The 13,168-nt window shown below is 51.5% G+C and overlaps 1 protein-coding gene across 9 annotated transcripts in view; it reads right to left on the bottom strand.

Moving 5' to 3' along the window:
• LOC122152421 (muscleblind-like protein 1) overlaps positions 1-11,544 on the bottom strand; it is a 28,034-nt gene extending 16,490 nt beyond the window's left edge. For 8 of the 9 annotated variants that reach the window (XM_042794822.1, XM_042794856.1, XM_042794828.1 and 5 more), the window contains exons 1-2: positions 11,371-11,544; positions 6,141-6,341 (exon numbers count right to left, since the gene is read on the bottom strand). In XM_042794822.1, coding sequence (XP_042650756.1) covers positions 6,141-6,341; positions 11,371-11,439 — 270 coding nt within the window. In that variant the 5' untranslated portion in view covers positions 11,440-11,544. The remainder of the gene's footprint in view (positions 1-6,140; positions 6,342-11,370) is intronic. The other variant, XM_042794818.1, reaches the window with a different exon arrangement.
• Positions 11,545-13,168: the final 1,624 nt, after the last annotated feature.

Genomic DNA, 13,168 nt, shown 5'->3' with positions numbered 1-13,168 from the left:
CGTGCGGCACCGCTCCGGCCCCCACGCTCCAGGCGTCTGCCGCGAGAGGGCAATGCAAACCCCTGCCTGCCCCGGGTCACCCCGCCGATCGATCGGCGGCAGCCAGGGCGGTCCCCACTGTCCCGCCACGCCACAGCAGCCAAAGCGAGCTGAGGGAACCAGAAATTGCACAAAGGATGCTGCTGGGCTGGGGGGTCCCCCCCGGCGGCACCCCCGGTGCCGGTGCGTGGGCTGCAGCCCGGCCCCGCGCCGCCGCAGGGGCCTCCAGCCACCCCCCGCCCTGCAGGCACTGGCTTCATCACCGGCTCCCTCCTCACCCCCCCGCGCAAACCCCCCAGTTCAAGAAAGCGACGCGCGTGCTTTTTTCACGGTCGGCTCTTCACAAACCGCAAACAAAAATGGTGTTTGCCATTTTAGCTTCCCAAAGGCTACAGGAAACAGAAAGGGACAAAAGCAACCAAGATTGTATAAAAATAAAACCACTTTAGTAGATGGAATTTCCTTTTAAAGGTGGGTGCCCATGAGCTTGGATCATCAGTATTTCCTCAAGGACCTTGGCTCTGATCCCTGCAGCAAACCAAATTTGGTTGTTATTTGGTCTCCATCCATGCTAGTGCTCTAGCTGCTTTTTAACCCCTGTGCTGCTCCAAGTACCACCTGCCCATCATCTAACTTATGAAATGACATCCCCGAAGGACAAGAGCAATGCCATTCGTGAACCTGCTCACAGGAGGCATCCGTTTGCCCAGGGTCATTCCAGCGTGACCCTGTTTATAGTCTTTTTCCATGGGGTGACAAGACTCGGGGTGGGTATTTGCAGAGGAGCCACGTGAGCCAGTTCAGGCACCTCCGCTGCTCTCGTTCGTCCCCGTGGCCCTACTGCTCGCGGCTCGGTGCCTGCAGAGCTGTTCCTGCACCACACGTGAAACAGGCTGGGCAAACTCCTCAGCTGGAAAATAGCCACTTGCCTTCCAGGTCAATTCTGCAGCCGGATCCCTTCCCTGGTCTAGTCCCCATGCAGCAACATAGAATCACAGTCTGGTTTAGGTGGGAAGGGCCCTCAAACCTCCCCCCCAGTGCCCCCCCTGCCCTGGGCAGGGCCCCCTTCCCCCAGCCCAGGGGGCTCCCAGCCCCGTCCAACCTGGCCTGGAACCCTTCCAGGGAGGGGGCACCCACAGCTGCTCTGGGCACCCGGGCCAGCGCCTCCCCCCCTGCACAGGGAAGGATTTCTGCCTTAGATCTAGTCTAAACCTCCCCTCTTTCCGTTTACCATTACTCCTCATCCTATCCCACCAACCCACTTTACCAGCCAGCAGGACACAGGGAGCGACGGGGGAAGGAGCTGGCGCCTGTTTGAGCCACCAAACCAGCCCAGTCTTCTTCTGGTCCCTGTCGCGTGCCGGCACCGTCCCTGCCCGCCCGAGGCCCCTGCCCCGACCCCCCCGCTCCGGCACACGCCGGGCAGAGCTGGCACGGCACCGCTGCTCCAAGAGCCCCACCGCCCGCTCACCGCTGCTCCCGCCGCCCGCCAACACCCTCGGCGTCACGAACCGGCACCTTCTACCGAACACAAGCCTCCCGGACAGGCAGAAGTTGAACAGTTCCTTCGATTGTTTGTTTGCAGTCTAGAAGTCAACCGAAGTCTTTTCCTCTGAAGGAGGATGCAACTAACATCAGCCGACTGTCCGCCTTGTATTGGTGATCCACAAAACCAAGGTCTCAAAATCACTCTACACGTAAGCAAGAACTACTCCATTAATAACACAGAGATGATATATGAAAATCCATATTTAAGTGTGTGCGTGCGTGTGTATATATATATAAAGGTAACTATAATACAGAGAGAGAGAGAAAGAAAATGCATCCACGGATAAGCTAACTTTATCACAGTGAAAAACCAAAGCAGAATGACCAGAAAACTGAAATAGTTAGGCAGACAGAGATAATCTTTGGCATGTCCAGAGCAAATTTTCACAGAGCTGCCATGCAGTAGCTGAGATAAGGCAATGAATGGCTCTCAGTGCTCCTTAACAGATCGCTGACTGATGGCTTACAGCAGTCAGACACAAACCATAATGCTGCTAGCCCTTTTAATCAGTGTGACCAGCAATGGCTTTTCAACCACTGTGATGGTAACCAAGAATGTTTCCAATTCTTGCTTGTTTAAAAGCAAGCATTGAAAATGGTGTTATTTTTTTGCCAGGGGCACGCAGCACTGTATCATTCCTCTGCTTGAGTAAAGTGAGACACAGAAGCATGATATGTTGTCTGGTCTTCCAGATCTGGAGAGCTGTTATTTAGTTATTTATTAATAGCCCTGTAATTAGTAACATAATTTTCAACTCGGCATGTTAGGAAACATAAACAAGAGAGGCACCTGTACGTCTCTAGCCTGTCTGCAAAAGTGCTGTTAGTGCTGCAGTATTACCGATTCACTGCAGTTCACTTAACTTGTTCTAACTTTGGGCTGAGTTTGTTTGGATGGCCCTGCCGGGATTCCAGCTGCCCACCCTGGGGGGACACAACGGCCGTGCCACCCCGGGAGCGGCAGCGGTCCCACGCCGCTCACCCAAAGCCGGGGCCGAGGTTTGGCCGGAGGGACACGGGCAGCAGAGCCGAGATCCCTGAGCGAGCCACCTGCCGGCCTCCTCCTCTGCGTTGAGGAGAATTTATCAAAACGGGCCAACTGTTCTCCAGTGCGTTCTGAACATTTAAACCAACGGCACCACCAGGCCAGATCTCCTGATTACCCAAGATGTGAAAATCTCCAAGAACTTCTAAGCTGCTTCTTTCTGGCAAAAAACAGTATATATGAAACAAGCAGGAAACAGCCGCTTGGTTGTGGTCATTCCTGGCTCTTGAACACTTCTAACAGAAAACGATGGCCTTCAAACGAAAACACATCCCTTTTACATAAAGCGGTTAGGCAATTCCTTTCTCTCTCACTTCCCTACCCTTCTCACTTCTGGTTCACTGGAAGAGCCATTCAAGATACCTCTGGCAGGAGAGGAGCGTGAGGAAAGCTGTAGGAAAAGCCTCAACCCATGCCATTTTTGACCCCCAGATCCAGATTTCTTATGGGAGCGACTGAGCACACTGGACAGCCAAACATCTGCGTGCTCTCTGTACAGGCGACACAGGCCAAAGGCGTATGAAATCAATCCTACTGCTAGTAACTGTCACTGACCTTATCTTACAAATATTCGTATTAATTCAGGAGACCAGGCACACTGCCTGACAGATCTGTGGCGTTTGCCTGCTTTCCTTAAAATCCCAGGTATAGGTATTGAGAGCTTTCAGCTGTGGAACGGTCTGACTCAGTATCCCAGAACACGTGTGCTAACTTAATTAATGCCAGGGTACATCGTTCTTGAAAGTAAGTATTTAAAATTCTAAGCAGAACAAATCATATTCCAAGATTAGATGCTAACATCACAGTGGTTATTTTTCTCAAGGACACTTCATTCCAAGGGAGCGTGAGCTAAGCCTTATAAAGCTCTTTCATCATGTCATAACAAACGACGATACCGACAGCAATACGCTCACTTAAAAGAGCAGGTTAGACCATACTGCCTTCTCTGAGACGTAACAACCAGACCACGCAAAATCTTTCAAATCAGCTCTGCATTTCTGTAATCTATAAAGTACATTCAAATGTTTTGGTGTTCAGAAAAATTACGTACTTATTTGGTATTTGTATTCTAAATTTGGATACTCCAGATTAAATGACCAATATGCTGGAAAGCACTAGCAAATTATCTTCTCACCTACGTGTTTTACGATTTAAACAGCATTTGCTGAAAGGAAAAAAGGAGGAGGAAAAGACAGCCCTTTCCCCAACAGATACTAATTTTGTAAGACAGCAGCGTGGTGTGAAATTGCAGTCAGTGGGTCAACCCGGATGTGCTCCTGATCCCTGTCAAAATAAAAAGCAAAACATAAACATCTTAAAGGGTAGAAGAAGCTGGATTTCTCTGAAGTGATCTACATGGTACAAGGGCGGGAGCAGAGCGGAGGGAAGGGCCCTGTTAGGAAGGCAGGGCTGGGACAGCCCTCCTCTGAGGCCAAGGACACGGCCTGGGAGCCGAGCCCACTGAGATAAAGGCAATTCCAGCAGAAAGGTGCTGGGTGCTGACGAGCTGGGACGTTTGTCACCTGGAGAATACGGCTGAGGAGGAAGCGCCCTGCTCCGGCCGGGAGCTGAGCCCCGGGGAGGGCTGGGGCTGCCCCCGGGATCCTGCTCCCAGGGGAACCCCCGCGCCGTGCCGCTCCGCTGTGGACGGGGACGGGAGAGGCACCCCTCCAAGGCCCAGCACTTATTTTCAGGGGTTTCCAACTCAGCCAACATCCTCCTTTCCATAAGCTCAAAGCACAACCACTCAGCCTTTTTCCCAAATGTTACCGATTTCAGATGTTTTTGCCGGCTTTTCCTAACTGATAAAAATGGTTTTTACTGCAGACTGTGCCCCTGGGTGTTCTGTGAGAGTAACACTCTCACAACTCCCTCTCGCGCAGAGGAGTTTGGCTCAGCAGTGTATCACTTCTCTAAATAGCCATATAAAGGGAATGCAAGCGCCTGGAGGACCAAATCCTGCACGCTGAAGTCCCAAACCTCATGAGCTCCCCCGCGCACCTCGGTCCCTGTCTGCCGGCCAGCACAAGCTCTGTCCCGAGGCACCACCCGGAGAGGCAGAGCCGGTGCTCGGGGATTTCGGGTACGTCCTGCTCCTGCTTACCAAGAGGAAGCTGCCGAGCCCACGGCCCCAGCCCCACGGCCCAGCGCCAGGGCCTCCACACGGGTGGAAACACAGTCAGACACAGCAGGCGACCTCGGCGCTGCTCCCCGCCATCAGCATCCTCCTCTCCGTACTCGTTTCCGAATCTAGCGTGACTTATTTATGAATTTCTCTGACTGCATTTTGATTTTAATCCGCCTCTGGCAGGCATCACATAAAATAAGAGTCCTCAGAGGAAAAGCATCCCTTGGTGATTCCAAACAGCCACCCCTGCGCCAGCTCTCGGCTCGATGTGGCTGCCTCTCCTGTAACCTGACCGTGCTTTGGGGAACGCTTTCCTCGGAGAAAACATGTCTAAAAAGGGAAGTGATGCGATCCCGCAGAAGGGGAACCTGTGGTGACGTGAGCTCTGAGAATAGTGACAGCGGCAGCGGGAAGCGCTCGCTGACAGATGACCGTCCGCACTCCCACCTCGCAGCCTTCCGAGGGGCAGCTTACCAGTCAGAGATGCAACCGAGAAAAAAGAACTGATTTTCATTCTAAGGAGAATCAATCCTTGTTAATGCAGGTGCAGGGGCGCAAAGAAAAGCATTACAATTCCAGCTGGCTGCGTTTTAAGACAGAGTCCTTCTCGCTCCTCCCATGGTGCTCCCGGAGCCCAAGGGCAGAACAGCCCCTCCACCCCCCAGCTCCCCTCGCTGGGCAGAGCTGGTCCCCGGGGATCCCCGAGACCCCACGGGGACTGCAGAGCCGCGGCTGCCGGGCCGGCTCACGGCTCACGGCTCGGCTCTCCCCCTCGCCCCAGCGCCCACCTCCCGCGTGCCCAGGAGGCGACCGCCCCGCCGGCTCAGCCTCTCCCCTCGCCGCCTTCCGACCCGCAGACCCGAGCCGATAAGGTGCCGAAAACCCTGTCAGGCCTTTCAGATAAGAAAGGTTCAGGGCGAGGGAGCGCACCAGCTCGAGAGCGCCAGCGCTTGTCAGGGTTGCAGCGGGGACGATAAGCCGGGCGCGGGAGTGCGGCACCATCTGGCCGGGGGCCGAGGGCCACCTCCTCCCCAGGCAGCTGAAGCCCGCGGTGCCGGTGCCCCTGCCCACGCCCCCCCAGTTAACACCTTCTGGGCACGCACCGACCCAGTTTTGAGGTGCTGTTGCTGCTGCCGCGGTTGTTCCTGAAAGGGCTCGGTATTTCCATTTCTTCTGCAGCCGAGGGTCAGCAGCAGCACCACAAGCATTAACTTACTGTGTGATCACTCAGCCACACTGTCCTTGCCGATCACCGAGATACGACATCATCAGCTGAACTGAAACCTGCATTAATTTTCTTTCTCAAGAAAAATATTTCTGTCTCGGGGACATGATAAATGATGCAACTCACGAGGCTAAGTCACACGTATCGGCTCCTACCTCCAGCCTGTCTGTCCTCATGAGCTTCTGGGCGGCGGCGGCGGCGGCGGCAGGAACCGGGACACCGGGGTTCCCTGTCACCAGCATCGGGGCGGTGGGCAGGATCTCCGCCGGGACCAGGCCTGGGGAGACGGGCCCCAGGTAGGGGTTGAAGGCGGCTGATGCGTTGGTGGCTAAGCTCGGTGCGACGGAAAACATCGGCTGCAGGCAGAGAAAAGAAGAAAAAAAAGACACTTTAAATATTTATACTCGCCATGCCATCAGCATAATAACTTTTTGGCCATCATCTTGAGCACGACAGCAGTGAGTTTCTGTTACTGATGGGAAGGAAGCATTTGTCGTGTGCGGAACATGAAGAACGCATTGTAACCGAGCGCTCCTCACGGCCACGGCAGAAAGTCCAAGGCTCTCGGAGGGACACGACCAAACGGTGTCCGAACACCCGCGCCCGGGGAAAGAGGCATCTGCACGAGAGCATCAATCCACACTCAACTTCAGACACAGGTGAACACCTTCCTACCCCGATGACTGCTAGCACTGGTTCAGAAACTACAGAGCATTAATACAGGAACAAGACGAGACGACCGTAATCATTTATATTTTTGCAAAATTAAACAGGCTGTCCATGCAGATATCCTGAAAGAAATATCAAGGGTGTGCATTGTTTAGATTAAAACATTAAGCCAGAGAAAGAGAGAGTGAGCATGCAAATACTGGGGTTTTTGTTTGTTTGCTTATTTTAAAAGAAGAAAGAGTCAGATGCCCTTGTAGGCTATCGCATGTTGTGAAGATAATTGGATGTAGCAGACCAAATAATGCTGTAGATAGACCAAATGTGGAGCTGTTACACTGCAGTAAAGAATAACTCTTCTGCCCCACTGAATGCAAAGGCACTGCGCTACCAGTGTAACTGCCAAATAAAATAGTCTGGGTGTTTATCTTTAGTACCTAAATAGTTACTCAAGGCATTTAGATTATTCTTCCAAACTACTTTTTAGAGGGAAAATCAACTACAGAGTTAACGTAACTCTTTTTCTCTCTCTCGTATCTATTTAAGCCAGACAGCATATAACACACGTTTTTGTACTCTGCAGAACCATTTGGAGGTGGGGACCGAGCCCATGTGAAGCACTGGGCAAAAACACATGCAGAGATTATTGAAGAAAAAAGACTGAAAGTTGTGTAAATGGGAATAATTTCTTTAATGTGTCTGATTCTTCATCCACGTGAATGAAAAACAAAGAGGCAAGTTTTACAGGAAATAAGATATTACTCTGAAATGCACTACTAATTAACTTCACTCTTCATTACTGTGTTATCAGCGACGTAATAACGAACGTTAAAAGTAAAACTAAGAACCAGTCTGTTAGCGTGTAATTTAAGAGATATCAGTGTTTGACTTCAGCCCAATATCCTCACTGTACAGTAAATAAAAGGCTACCCCATTTATTTTCTACTGAGATAACTTTATACTAATATAAATATCCTGAGGCCTTTAGACCACTGCACAATAATAGCGTATTTTATCAGAGCCATTTCACGGCGTGCTGGAACTCCCGGGTATTTTGCAGTGTGCTGTACACCTGTGAATTAGGAGATAAAAACCCGTCGTCCCACCGCATCAGCCCGGGCCGGGAGCCGCGCTGCGGTGGGCAGCGCAGCAGCACTTCATCTGCCGGGGCGCAAAGTCACCCCGATGCTCCCGCGCCCAGAAACGGCTCCTGGCGAGGCAGCGGCCTCCGGGGACGGGCAGCACCGGCTGGACCCCCCCGGGGACCGGCCCCAGCACTGCCCCACGGCTCGGGCGGCCGCGGGGTCACCCCCCGCCCAGCCCCACCGCCCGCCAGCGTCGGCCGAGCTCACCCCAGTCCCCCCCTGGAACTGCAAACCGGCTGGCACCGGGACCTCGGTGCCACGCCGGGGAGGAAGGCCAGCTCAGCCCCAGCCGCCGGGCTCAGCTCTGCCCGTCGCTGCTCACTTGTTTTCCAAAGAGCTTTCACTTCCCCAGCTCCAGAAGCAGAGCTAATATTTCTCTCTCACCATCACCAAACCATACGACGACTTACTGGCCTCGCAGTTTGGGCCCTACTAGGCTGCCCATCGTGCAAAACAACAACAACAAAAAAAAAAAAAAAAAAAAAGAAAAAGGCAGCTCCTGTAGATCAGCAGAGAGAACAGAGGTGAAGGAGGACGCAGCTCCGTGCTGCCAGGTGCCCCATCACCCACGTCGCCTCCTCCACCGAGTAACTGCGCTCTAGAAATGCCCGTGCACAGCCAGCACGGCCCAGGGGCACCTGTGGCAACCGGCCCCTGCAGCGCAGCCGAGCCACGGCTCCTCCCAGGGCGGATGGACGGACGGACGGACGGACGGGGCTGCTCTTTAGCATTTTTCATGCTCTTCCACGCCGGAAAAGGCAGATCCGGGCTCTGACGTTGCTGTTGCGAAGCAGCACAGCATCACCCGTTGGTGCCCCAGGACCAACCGGTGTCCTAGGCCCAACCAGTGCCCCCCCCCCGGTTACGAGGGCAGAGCCGGCCCCAGCAGGCTGAGCTCCTCCCGGGGTCCCAGCGCCACGCTCTGCAGGTCACGCAGCCCCCCCTCCCCGCCTGAAACCCCCTCCCCGGGGTGCCAGCCACAGACAGAGCAAAGGGTGAACGAAAAGGGAGAGACGGGAAAAGTCCACAGACCGTACTTGTAATTAAGATAATTAAAATATTTATCAAACAGAAATATGAGCGGAAGGATCCTACCGCTTTGCTTACCAAATTAGAGTCTCTCATTAAGTTAGTTCACTTTTATTAAAGCACGGGGTATTGATTTTTGTGAAACAAAACAAACTGACTGAAGCGTCGTTAGATGGGATGAATAAATCCCTTGCTAGAACACCCTGAAATAAAATCCATTTCAACTGCGCTAAAAAAATAAGGTAATTTTAAGGCCAAATTAGTAGGATGACAACCATTTGGAAACACTATTGCTGGGACAGCCAGTGGGCCTTGCTATGAATCCTCCTCAGATTGGATGAGACTGAATTCTGAAAATACACGGCCTGTAATGTTTGAACTCAAGTGATGTACACAGAAACTGCCCAGGCACGGGCAGAAGGTTTGTGCTGCTCTTTAAAATACACTGACTTAAATATCGCTCGTCAGGGACACTGCGTGTGTAGCATAAAGGAGAATTTAAATTTGATTTAAATGTTACCCTCACACTAGCCTCTCTTCATATTAAAAGGGAATGTTAACCCAAAGGACTGCATTAGTATTTTTTTTTCATGTTTACCCAAAGGTTGGCGTGTGCCTACACACTGCTTTGTATAAACCATGAGCGCTGTATTTGGCTACAGTTCATGAAACAAACAGGTTAACAGCGAAGAATATTTTAAGCAATGGTTCTTGCTGCTGGCTGCATTTTGACTTAAGCTTTTTCATAGTCCCAAATATGAATTTTCTGGCACTAGTGCTGCATCACTGTACTCAAATCAGGAAATAAAAATAAAATCGTGGCCTGTGCACACGTCTGTTGCGAGCTGTTGAAACTGAACAATCATTCTGAGGTTGCTCTGGAGGTAAAGCACGCAGAGTACAGCCGGCTTTTGTGCTGCCCGGCTGCACAGGGACTCCCCTCTGGTTCCGACCCGAAAGCCCCGCGCCTGCCGCGGTGACATGGAGCAGTTTAGTGAAAGAAAAGCCAATCAAAAGGGAGAAAACACAACGTGGGATCTTCTCACGCTGTGCTAACAGGCACTAAAGTCAATTTACTGTGACGATCCTACCACAACATTTGCTGCTTTTCTCCCCCACTTGCACTTTTTCCTGAAACAGCCGAGGCATAAAGCGCTGTGGGAGAATAACAGTTGTATTAATGGAACCAAATAAGCTACAAAATATTTACTGGTATTCTGTAGACCCACAAAACATGGGGCCAAATAACCATTTGGCACAAGCACGAGAGTCCTTTCTGCTGAGATGGTTTTTCCTAATGATTTAACTGTATTTTGAGGAGTTGTAATTGTCGCTGTGTTTTTTGAAATTAACATTGAAGAACCCATCTAACAGAGTGAATATAGGTTTCCTAATGGAAGATATCTAGACGTAAATTAAACTCCCTAAATTCGACCTGTGCCAGAAAGAAAGGAATAAAAGAGCTGTCAGAGAAGTGATAAAGCAGAAATATCTCTCTCTATATTTATATATTTTTCAACGTATGTTTTCCTTTGCTGCCATTTTACCCATTGAAAGAGAGAGCTTCAGCCAGGGGAGCACTGTTTGTCGTTTTATGCAGAATATATCAGCCTTGCTCCCACATTAATCAGCGCCAGTCTCGCTCATGCATTAATCAGTATCCCCTAATGTCTGAGCCAGAAATTTACATCACAAGGCTTCTGGGCCAAATGTATCCCTAGGTGAGCTGGGACGACCTCTCTGCACGGCATTAGAGAGGGGTCTGGCACAGGGTGCTCAGCTCCCCAGCGTGCATGTACGCGGCAGGCTGGGGCCAACCACCTCCACGTTCGCTGAAACGCGGGATTCCTGCAGAGCAAGGAACTCCGCCACGGCGTTCGGCTTTGTGGAACGCTGCACTGCGCGTCCTTGCTGAGGTGTGGGAGAAACAAGATCGGATGGAACTTAGGATCCCTCTGCACTCTGACCAGATGAGAGGTTGCCGACGGCTTCTCCTTCCCCCACCCCTCGGCTTTTTGTCGAGAGTCTGATTATCCGTCGTGCTTCCTGCCAAGCCCGAGCGGTGGCTCGTGCAGGTCTGACTGACGCGCGCCATACATCACCCGGGGCAAGCTTTCTGCTCAGCCTGGCAACGCGCTCTAAAAACCAAAGACTAATTCCAGCAAGTAATTCCCTGAGAAGGCTCCCCCGAGTGAATGGAAAACATCCAGTGTAAATCTTCTCAAACCCAGGAATTTCCTAGAGCCCGTGCAATTGCAAAGGAAACGCCTGTTTACAAAAATCGGACCGTAAAAGAGATCGCTCACTTTCTTAATTTTAAGAAATAAGTTGCAAAAAATGAATTAAATTATCTAAAGATTAACAAAATTAATTAACAGTATTACTGCAGGCAAGGGGGAATTAAGCTGTACAAAGACCTACAGACCAGCGCTTATCGCATCCGATTTCTCCAGCAGTTAGTGGTGTTTGTGGGATTTTACAGCGTGTAAGCACGCCTGCTAACGCCCACTGCAACCCACTGAGCGAAGCCAAGAAGCGCACATACCACAGGCTGTAAGGGGGCACCAGGCATCATGGCATTGGCGAGCTGCATCTGCTGGGCCAGCATGGCCATGTTCTTCTGCTGAATCAGGTTATTGCGCCCATTTATCTCCAGCTGCGTTTTTAAGTGTGGTGGCGGGTGAAGGTATTTGCAGTTCTCTCTTGAGCATCGACCCTGAGGAAGAGAATGGACACAACCGGGTTAGGAGCTGTAGGTGGATCCTCATTCCTTATGTCATCGGCTAAAACAAACACAACACACGCTACAGAGCCAGGAGGAACCCCCCCGCCACTTCTCCAGGCTGTCGCACGCTGGCCACAGCAGCCTGACAATCCTAGTGTCAGCTGTTTGCTTCTCTAAACTATGTTTTTCTGCAGCACAGCTCTAAAAATCACTCTTTTTTTTTTTTTTTGACAAGTTGCTGACGGTGAGCCTACCTCTCAGTTGTTTCCGAAGCCCAGCGTGCCCACCCTCTACATTTTTGCCCAGCGAAGGCCGTGCCCGCGGGGAGTGGGCACGGCTGCCCCTGCCACAGAGCGGCCTTGGGGCAGCTCCGGAGCCACAAACCCAGCGGCAGCGAGGGGCGACCGGCCGCAGCGCTGAGCCGGCAGCCGGGCTGCCCGGGGGCACAAGGAGCACGGCGTGCACAGCAAAGCGCCTGGTCCGAGTAGCGTTATTACCAGGAAAACAGCACCAGCTCTTCTGCGCTTTTGCCAGAGCTGGAATACAGCACCTTTGGAGCAAGCCTCTCACATACGATGCAATTTTTTTTTGGTTGTCGTTGCAATTGTGTCAACCAAACAAGAAAACCAGAATTGTTGCTAAATTTCTCATCAAATTTAGATGCCGTAGAACAACAAATTTCACGCACTAATTTTATTTGGATGAAAGGACTTTCATCAGTTTGACAAGCGTTCACATCAAGAAATAATAAAAGATAATTCTATGCATACCAATTCCATACCCAAACCCCAGCGCACCTCCTTCGCGGGGAAGCCGGCCCGGCTGGGTGGGCGCCCTCCCCAGCTCTGGGTGCCCCCACCCGCGGGGTCCCAGCTGGGCGCGGGGTGCTCGGGCACGGTGGGCACTTCAGAAAACCAGCCCCGAGCCACGGCTCCACTGAAAAACCTCTAAAAGGGAAGGGCCGGCCAGAGCGACGCCCGCGCGGCCGCCAGACCCGGGGCAGGCCGGGGAGGAGAAGCCCCCCTCTCCTGGGGGAGAGAACCCCCTCTTCTCACGGCACGTGGGCTGTGCTCTCGCACGCCGGGAGACTTCAGAAAATTGCAAAGTCATTCGTATGGAAGCTTTACACACTAATTGTTCTTTAAAATTGCAACAGCGGGGCCCATGCTTTCACTAAAGGGATGATAACGATTAAAAAAAAAAAAAAAAATCCACAACAGAGAAGGAGGATTGAATCCTTTTCTGGAGAAAAACAGATTCCTTAAATTACATTTTTTTTTGCTTTACTCATTCATCTTTGAAATAAATCCAAACAGGAACAATGACAAGGCAAAAGAAAGCCTTAATTTACGTAAGAATCCATTTTAATCAGAAAACATTAATTCAATATAGTTCGACCTTATACTGCAATTTTGCTCAGAAAGTTAAAATGTACTCTTCTTCTAAGATCTGCCAGAAGTCTAATTTGTATGATGACTTTTGTCTCCCCTTAGGGCTGGGAGAAATGGTTTGCTGCTGCTGCCCCCCCCAATCTGTCTCTCCTGCTGGCAGTCCAAAGTTCACAAAACTCATTTTCGCCGTTATTCAGCTGACACCGGCGTGATCCCTGCGTAGGAGA

The sequence above is a fragment of the Tyto alba genome, unplaced genomic scaffold, assembly GCF_018691265.1.
Source record: "Tyto alba isolate M040663 unplaced genomic scaffold, T.alba_DEE_v4.0 Super-Scaffold_10, whole genome shotgun sequence".
Lineage (NCBI taxonomy): Eukaryota > Metazoa > Chordata > Aves > Strigiformes > Tytonidae > Tyto > Tyto alba.
The sequence above is the reverse complement of the archived record's forward strand: the minus strand, read 5'-3'. Positions and strand labels throughout refer to the sequence as shown.